Source organism: Arachis ipaensis, chromosome B6 (assembly GCF_059453495.1).
Source record: "Arachis ipaensis isolate K30076 ecotype BB chromosome B6, ASM5945349v1, whole genome shotgun sequence".
NCBI classification, from domain to species: Eukaryota; Viridiplantae; Streptophyta; class Magnoliopsida; order Fabales; family Fabaceae; genus Arachis; species Arachis ipaensis.
In genome coordinates, this window is record NC_142441.1 from 131800711 (window position 1) to 131810559 (window position 9849).

Here is a 9849-nt window from a genome sequence, read left to right on the forward strand (position 1 = left end):
TAAACAAGCGGTACTTTTTTGTATCCTCGTGTGTGTGTATTTATTTTTATTTTATTTTTCATTTGTTTAGTCAAATTCGAAAATCCCAATAAAGATTGTTAGGGTCTTAGGGAAACGAAAAATGAGGGTAAGACAAAATATTCTTCACATTAATAAGCAGAGGGAAAGTGATTTTGGGATTCGGAACAGAGTAAGCTTTGTCATGGCTAAATTAAATATTATGAATAATTTTAAAATTTCTAATAAATATCACAAAAACATATTTTACCGTTATTGCCCTGTTGGTGCAGCATAAGAAGAAATGTCTTGTTGATTAAATCAAAGAAAATGTTTAAGCACTAAGAGAAAAACTATAAAACATTACGATTACATGAATGAATAAGAGAATTTATTTATTTAACCATGAGAAGGGAAGTTCAAGCTTTTAAAGCATGTGAACCCTCCATCCACAACAAGGTTATGGCCCGATATATACTTTGCATCATCAGATGCCAAGAACAACGCAGCCCGGGCCACATCAATGTCCTCACACTTTGAGCCCTTTAACTCACCAAGCCCACCCACAATTTGCCTTACTTCTTCTTCACTTAAATGATGAAAAAATTTGCCAATTTGGGCCAAGGACATTGGTGTTGCAATTGGGGCTGGGGAAATGCAATTTACTCTCACCCCAAACTTGCAAAGCTCACTTGCCACCGACTTCACTACCCCAGGTATTGTAAACTTTGATATTGTGTACGGATGAGGCCCAAGCCCACCCAAAAGCCCACTTATGCTTGATGTGCATAAAATGGCCCCTGATGACACTGGTGCCATCACACGTGCCGCATGCTTTATACCCGCAACCATGCCCCATACATTGGTTTTCATGACCCTATCAAAATCATCAAGATCCAAATCTATTATGCTTGGTGGGATTGATGGGCCTGTTATGCCAGCATTGTTGAACATTATGTCAAGTTTGCCATAGTTGGTCATGGCAACGTTTACAGCTTCTTTTATTTGGGCCTCAATGGTGACGTCACACTCCACAAATTGGGCTAATGGGCCCATTTCCTTTGCTATTTGTGGGCCCAGATTGGTGTCCTTGTCAGCAATGATTACTTGGGCCCCATGCTGCACAAATTCATGGGCTGTGGCCTTGCCAAGTCCACTTGCGGCCCCGGTTATGATTGCCACTTTTCCTTCAAGCCTGAATTTTATTTTTATTTTTATTTTTTGTGAACCAAAAATGCAATGAAGTCATTGTCAATCATAGTGAGTGTTCAAAGGAAGAGATATTATATTTAAATACATAAGAGGAATATTATTTGTACTACCTTTTTATTTTTCTTAAATGCATATTTTTGCTATTTCGTTTTAAGAGGAGAGAAAAAAAAAATACAATGAAAGCACTGTATATTTAAAATGGAATGTGTGCACTTTAAAACGTGTGAAACTAAAAATAACATTTCTCAACAACAAAAGTAGAATGTTTATTAATTCCCGACACACTTTTATAGTGAATAATAATAATAATCTGAGTCTTAAAGCGAAGTCCACATCAAAATTCAATAATAATAATAATAATAATAATAATAATAATAATAATAATAATAGAGCAGATGTTAGCATAAAGTATAACTTACAAAAATAATCGTCTAGAATATATTTAGTCAGGTATATTAAATAAGGTGAAAATTCTTATAGATAACTTTGATGTGTAAACCAAGTAACCAACCTAGAAAATTCAATATTTTGTTTACCATGCATGTTTATACCGATTATTGTATTCAATTGTTTATTAATTAAAATAATTATTTTCTAGCTAAAAAATTTTTAGTTTGAATTTTAAAAATTATAGAATATATTTTTTTGAGAATTATATCTGATAAAAAAATTTATAAAAAAGTTGTGCGTCTAATTCTTTTTCATATATCCATATATAAGTATGGATAATTAAATATATTTTAAAAAAAATTATCTTGAAAAAAAAAGAAAGCATAGCAAAGAATAAAGTGGTGGAACTCAAAACCTTAAAGTAGTAAGTTAATGGGTTTCTCATCTTATAAACTCTTCACTCTTTTTTGTTTTCTTTGACGTGGGACTAATTTCATACACTCTTTACACTTACAACATTAACGTAAAGTTCAAGCTAAAAAGTGATAAAATAAAATTTTAATCATAATAAAATTAAAATAGTGAGATTTATATAAGATAAAAATAATAAATTCAGAAATAATTAAAATATTATTTATTATTTTAGTAATTTTTTTATTTACATTATTTTTAATTTTTTATTTAACTAATATCTATTTTAAAGATATATATTAAGATTACAAATTAAAAAAAAATTATTAAAAATATAAAAAAATTAGCATATTTATTTATATTTATTAAAAAATTTATAAATTTTCACTAATAATAATAATCTTACCAAAATCTTTTTTATTTTTTTCAACTGGAAAATACAAAAGCATATCACTCAATGACTCATCAATCATGATGGCATATCCATCAAATAAATAATATAATTCCGATCCATCAGCTTTTATCTTAAACGTCTAAATCAAAAAGCATATTTTCTTTTTCGCAAAGTTAGAGGATGATGTCGTGGACCAACTTTTTCTTCCAACAAGATTTGATTAAGTGGAAGTGGAAGACCTTTAGACGTGTTTTTTGCTTCCAAACTTTCATTTACAACAAAATATTTGACTTTTTACGTCCTTTTCTTTTTTTTTTTTTTTTAAATAATTTATACATAATGATAAAGAAAGTTATCGCTCTTGATCTATTCTAATTTCTAAACGATTCAAATCCATTACCACCATCATACAAATTATGATTCTGAATGTGTTTACCAAAGCAGAAAACGACATTAGATATATGAAGGTTTTTTTAACTAAGATGTATTCTCTATTTCTTTTCCTTTCATAAGTGAAGGACAGAAGGATATATTACTTTAATTTTTTTAACAATAATGTGAAATTAGTCAAAGTGTCTAATACTTTAATTTGGCCCTTCAATATTAAGCTTCTCATATTTGAGTTTTGGAATGAGAAAAATCATCGTTAACACTTTAACAAACTTAGAGCTTTTTTAAAAATTATTTAACATGAAAAAAGATTTTTTTTTTAAAAAAAAATTCATTTTTATTTAAAACTGAATTCTATAATTTAGAATGACTATAATATATTAATAGAATAGTATTTAAATTTAAAGAGTATATGAATGGATTTAGAAATTAAATCTCTTTTAATCTGATTTACAAATAAAAAAAAATGAGAATTGAATTTTTAAAAAAAATTTAAATAATTTATTCTTAGTTGTTTCAAAATAAAAAAAAAAATCAATTATGGAGTAAATTCTAATTACTAGTCTTCCAAACAAGTTTTTAGTACTTTTACCGATACCTCTAGAATGAAATGGATTAATTATGTTTCTAAGGATAAGATTTGATGAGCAGATGATTTGTGTTCTCATTTTCATTATTTTACGTTTTTGTAATTTATGAAGAAGAAAATAGAAAACAAAATTTGTTTTTACTATTTATATTTTTTTCAAAAAATACTAATACAACAACAACAACAATAAAGCCTTGTCCCACTAAGTGGGGTCGGCTACATGAATCAAACGACGTCATTATGCTCTGTCATGTATCATGTCTACAGAGAGACCGTTTACATGTAGGTCTCGTTTGACCACCTCATGGATGGTCTTCTTAGGTCTTCCTCTGCTTTTCGCCATTTGTCCATCTTCCATCTCATCCACCTTCATAACTGGATGTTCTATCGGTCTTCTTCTCACATGTCCAAACCACTTGAGACGCGATTCAACCATCTTTTCCACAATGGGTGCTACTCCAACTCTCTCCCTTATATCTTCATTCCTTATTTTATCCAATCGCGTATGGCCACTCATCCATCTCAACATCTTTATCTCTGCCACACTCAGCTTATGTTCGTGCTCCCCTTTAACCGCCCAACACTCCGTACCATACAGCATAGCCGGTCTTATAGCGGTGCGATAGAATTTACCTTTAAGTTTTAAAGGTACTTTTTTGTCGCATATAAAACCAGATGCACTCCGCCATTTTGACCAATCTGCTTGAATCCTATGATTTACAATTTTACATCCTGTTCAATCTCTCCATTATCCTGTATGATGCACCCAATATACTTAAAACTTTTAACTTTTCGTAGGGTGTTTTCTCCAATCTTCACCTCTATATTGGGGTTTTCCCTTCTCAGACTGAACTTACATTCCATATATTCCGTCTTGCTACGGCTTATGCGCAGACCATACACTTCTAGAGCTTCTCTCCATAACTCCAACTTCTTATTTAGGTCTTCCCTTGACTCCCCCATAAGGACGATATCATCAGCAAAAAGCATGCACCATGGCACAGGCTCTTGGATGTGCTCTGTGAGTACTTCCAAGACTAATGTGAAAAGGTATGGACTTAAGGATGATCCCTGGTGTAATCCTATACCAATAGGGAATTTTTCTGTCACACCACCTTGAGTCTCCACACTAGTTGTGGCCCCATCATACATGTCTTTAATTGCCCGAATATATGCGATCCTTACTCTCCTCTTTTCTAAAACCTTCCATAAGACCTCCCTTGGTACCCTATCATACGCTTTTTCCAAATCAATAAACACCATATGTAGATCCCTTTTATTACTACGATACCTCTCCATCATCCTTCTTAATAGGTATATCGCTTCAGTGGTAGATCTTCCTGGCATAAATCCAAATTGGTTCTTTGTTACTTGTGTCTCTTTTCTCAACCTCCGTTCTATCACCATTTCCCATAACTTCATAGTATGACTCATAAGCTTAATCCCTCTATAGTTTCTGCAACTTTGTATATCCCCCTTATTCTTGTAGATAGGTACCAAGGTGTTCTTTCTCCACTCATCAGGCATCTTCTTTGACCTTAAAATCTCATTAAAAAGCTTGGTTAACCAGTTGATGCCTTTTTCTCCAAGACCCTTCCAAACCTCAATCGGGATATTATCAGGTCCTACTGCCCTGCCATTTTTCATCTGCTTTAGAGCCTCTTTTACTTCGAAGTCTCGAATCCTTCGATAATAGTCAAAGTTTTGATCTTCTTCCCTTGTGCATAATCGACCAAGGCTCGGAAGAGTCTTCTGTCCCTCATTAAATAACTCGTAAAAGTAGCTCTTCCACCTTTCATTAATCTTCTCCTCTTGAGCCAACACCTCTCCATCCTTATCCTTTATGCACTTAACTTGATCCAAATCTCTCGTTCTTCTTTCCCGGCTCTTTGCGATTCTATATATACCTTTTTCTCCTTCTTTCGTGCCCAAATACTGGTAGAGACCCTCATATGCTCTTGTTCTTACTTCACTTACAGCCACTTTTGTCTCTTTCTTAGCCGCCTTATATTTTTCCCAATTATCTGCATTGCGGCATAAAGACCACTCTTTAAAGCATTCCCTTTTTATCTTTATCTTTTCTTGTATACTCGCATTCCACCACCAGGACTCCTTATCTCTTGGTCCTATTCCTTTAGATTCACCAAAACTTTCTTTTGTTGTTCTTCTAATAACTTCTGTCATCTCCCTCCACATCTCTTCCGCGCTTCCATTCCCATCCCACTTTGCCTCTTCTCCTACCCGTCTTAGGAAGCTTCTTTGTTCCTCACCTTTCATCCGCCACCACCTCGTCCTTGGGTTCTTCGTATGATGTCTTTTCCTCAACTTTTGCTCAACGCGAAAATCCATAACGAGCACCCTATGTTGTCTTGTCAAACTCTCTCCCGGGATAATTTTACAGTTAATGCAAAATTTCCGGTCGACTCTCCTCAACAAGAAGAAGTCGATTTAAGAGCTTGTCATGTCACTCTTATAGGTTATAAGATGTTCGTCTCTCTTTTTAAAACATGTATTTGCGATAAGAAGATCAAAGGTTGAAGAAAAGTCCAAAATAATTTTACCCTCGGCATTGATCACCCCGAAACCATGGCCTCCGTGAATACTCCCATATCCAGTTACTTCAAAAATATTTAAAATAAAAATCCAAATTAGACGACTTATTGTCTTGATAACTGATTTACTTTACATCATCAGTGTAATTCTGATTCTCCTTAATATTGTAGTATAACTCAAGTACATATGAAGTAGTGACACTAGATACAAAATACATGAACACATGAATTTTGATCCATTGTAAGCTCATACAAAATATAAAGTATATTTTAAATAAATTAAAATAATATCTTAATATTTCATTGATATATATTATAAAATAAAATAAAATAAAATTTTAAGTGTTTTTAGTATCTTTTTAATTATATAAAATAATTTTGTTGTATAAATAATAATATATATTATTTTTAAGTTTATTTTAAGAATATAAATTAAGAATAAAGTTAAACATATTGATACGTAATAGTATTTAAATGTGTATAAATATGTCTAAAAAAATATTATTTAATTTTTATTAAGACAAATTGGATAAAAAAAAACACTCATAGCAAATGAATTTCGAATAAATATTATATCTAAAATGTATCTGATACACGGATACAATAATTTCGAAAAGCATCCGCATTTTTTAGTCTAACTAATATACAAAAAGGGTTTGGGATTTGTTTTTACATAAGTATACATTTGTATTTTGTATTATTATGCTTCATGTTTAGTTGGAGAGAATCTACAAGAATGAGTTATTAAGTAAGTAACACGTTTTGAAAAAGAATTAATTGGACAATTAGATGAGAGGAGAGCTGTTTGTGTTTGGTAGATGAGCAGCACGAGAACATGCAAATTGGAGGCAGCAAATAGCACAATTTGATGCATGTGCTTCACGCAAATTCTGTTTCCCATTCTTTAAATAAATTTCTATGTCGCTATATATTAACTTCATCAATTCAAGTCACAATATTAAACTGCACTAAACTATATGTATGAATTCTTCAACGGCTTTTGCTTTTCGCATTGTCAACGCTACTGAATAATAGTAAACAATATGAATTAATTAAAATAAAAATTTAGTTAATATATATGTGTTTTTAAAATATATGTTAAAACTATTAATTAATTTTTTTTACAAAAAATAACATGCAAAATTTAATTCTTAATGTATTTATTATATATTTTATAAAAGTAAAAATTTAAATTTTTTTACTAATAGTAATATTACACATGTTAACAAAATCTTTAAGGTAGTGTTTGTTTTGAGATATTGGGATGGAGACTGAAAGACTGTGATTCAGTATCATGTTTGTTAGCGCGGAGATTGGTACTAAAATTTTCAATCTCTGTCTCTAAAATTTTAATATTTCAATACCTTTAAAAAGTGGAGACACAGGCGACTGAAATTTTTGGAGATAGAGACTAAAACTTTAATAATATTTTTTACTTAAAATATCCCATTTCAATTAATTAATTCTAACTTTATCCTTTGTGTAAATTAAATTAGAGTTTCGTTCTTATTTTAATCTTTGTCTTCCACATTACACCAAATACAATACCGAGACTTATTTCAATCTCTATCTTTCAATATCTGTCTCTCTGTGTTTGTCTTTCTTTCAAACGCTACCTAAAATAATGATGATAGATTTTCCATGTTGGTTTTACAGTATTTTAGTTAACGGAATATTTGATAACAAAAAAATATTTCGGTCAAAACTTATTACTTTTAGTTTTTTTTAATATATGTTGTAATAAATAAATATTAAATAAATAAAACAAGTTTAAACTGTATAGACTGAAATTTTTTTTAGTATTACCGTTTAGTTTAATAATTATTACTGAATTTAGCTAACATGGTATGTTTATTATTAGTAAAAGATGTTAAATATTTTTATTTAATAAATATAGAATAAATATATTAAAAATTTAAATTTTTTATTTTTATAATCTTAATATGTGTTTTTAGATCACAAAATAGATAAACCCATTATTATATTGTCTTAACAATTGCAATATTCAAAGAAGTAGATAGAAGGGAAATGGCAAGAAGTCAAGAACTACTTCTCTACCAAAAATTAGTTTTTTTTTTTTTCTCCTGTGCAAACGTATTGCTAAAATCAGAAACAAGTTATTTTATCCATTAGTAATTAAAAAAAATATTATTTAATTTGAAATCCGAAAATAAAGTTTTATGAGATATATACTGAATAAAATAATCTAAAAATTTTAAAAATTTTAAACAGAATTGGCGTGAGACAAAGCTAAGAACACTGCTTAGACGCTCAAGACAAGAAAAACATTTTCTTACATGTAACTATGCATAAGAGATTTTTTTTTTTTTTTTAAATTGAAAACTGACTCAAGTTTCATACATATGTATAATTCAACTTTAAATCAGCCAAGGGAGCCTATAAATTAAAGTTTGGTTGTATTCCTATAATTCATTTTTTCCCTTTACGAAAACTTTGGAAAATTGCACTCATTAAATGAAGAATTGGACTATAGCTAAATATATACAACATCACTAACGAAGAAGTTTTCAAAAAAATGAATTAATAAGTTTGAGGAAAACCATATAATAATAAAGACCCTTAATGAGACTCACCTTCTTTCACCAACCGTTGCATAGAATCTGCTGCCTTCTTGATTCAAACCATTGCTAAGGGTAGCGAGCTTCAACTTCCTTAAGAAAATTTTTAAAAAATATATAAAATTAAATGAGGATTAATATACTAATAATGGAAAAGAAATTAAACTTCATGAATTCTAGAATGAAAAAGAAAAGAAAACGTTGACCAACAAATTAAAATTAAGGTTCAAAATGGACATGCTTTGGAATGAAACATTATTGAAGTTGAGTGAAGAAGTAATAATAACCTTGCTAATAATAATGTTCTGAACATGTTTGCGTTGAAGATCTGAAGAAGAAAATAAAGATGAGTTGACCTTTTAACAGATCTCAGGTTTGAAAGCAGAGAGAATGAAATGAAAGGGTTGATGAGTGTATTTATGGAAGGATGAGAAATATATACTTGTCTTCAAAATGATTCTTCCTCTGATGCGCTATAAACAGATTTGTTATGGTACTCTTCTTTCTATTACATTATAATATTTTACTATTTTTTTTAATCAATTAATGACTTAGCATTTTCTTTTTAATTTTTTTATTTTTAAAATATTTAATTTTAATTAATGAGATATATGTCAATTTCTTAGTCGTACACGCCGTAAATGTATTGATATGTTGTAATTATACAGAGTATTCTAATAGGAGAAATTTTTGAAGATCAATAATTTTAATAATTTTTATTATTATTTAATTAACATAAATATTAAATTATTTTTAATAAATAAATTTTATTAATTTATATGTGTAAATTTTGAAAAATATAAATATAAATGATGTTAATTTATGTGTATAAATTTTAATAAATATAGATACAAACTATATAATTTTTGTATGTAAAATTTAATAAATATAAATAAAAATTATTATTAATAAAAAATAATAGTATTTATTCGTCATATTATATTACTCTAAAACAATGTAGATTAATTTCTTTTTTTCTTTTTAGGTATATATATATATATTCACGGATAGAACAAACCAACAAATAAATCATTGTCAACATGTCTTTAACTGTTTTTGACAATATTCTTTCAGAGGTATTATCATATTAACGATAAAATTAATCAAATTAAGTTGGTCAAGGAATTAATTTTAGTTCACACATCGAAAATTTGAATCTCACATTATATATACAACAATTTATTAATTAACGATAAATTAATTTTATCTTTTTAATTAGAGAATACTGTGAAAAATAAAAAAATATTTGATAGAGTAGTGATTGAGCTGAAACTGAATCAGTTGCTAAGTTAGTTAAGCCAAGCTGACTCAGCAGAATTAGTTGCAAGTGCAAGC

The 9849-nt window shown here is 29.3% G+C and overlaps 1 protein-coding gene across 1 annotated transcript; it reads right to left on the reverse strand.

The window, feature by feature from the left end:
- Positions 1 to 216: 216 nt before the first annotated feature.
- LOC107604854 (secoisolariciresinol dehydrogenase) lies at positions 217 to 8957 on the reverse strand. The gene is made up of 3 exons (XM_088489591.1): positions 8802 to 8957; positions 8530 to 8607; positions 217 to 1192 (listed from the first exon to the last, which is right to left on the reverse strand). The coding sequence occupies exons 1-3, from the start codon at positions 8825 to 8827 to the stop codon at positions 397 to 399; spliced, it is 900 nt and encodes a 299-aa protein (XP_088345717.1). The 5' UTR covers positions 8828 to 8957; the 3' UTR covers positions 217 to 396.
- Between the last annotated feature and the right edge of the window lie 892 nt (positions 8958 to 9849).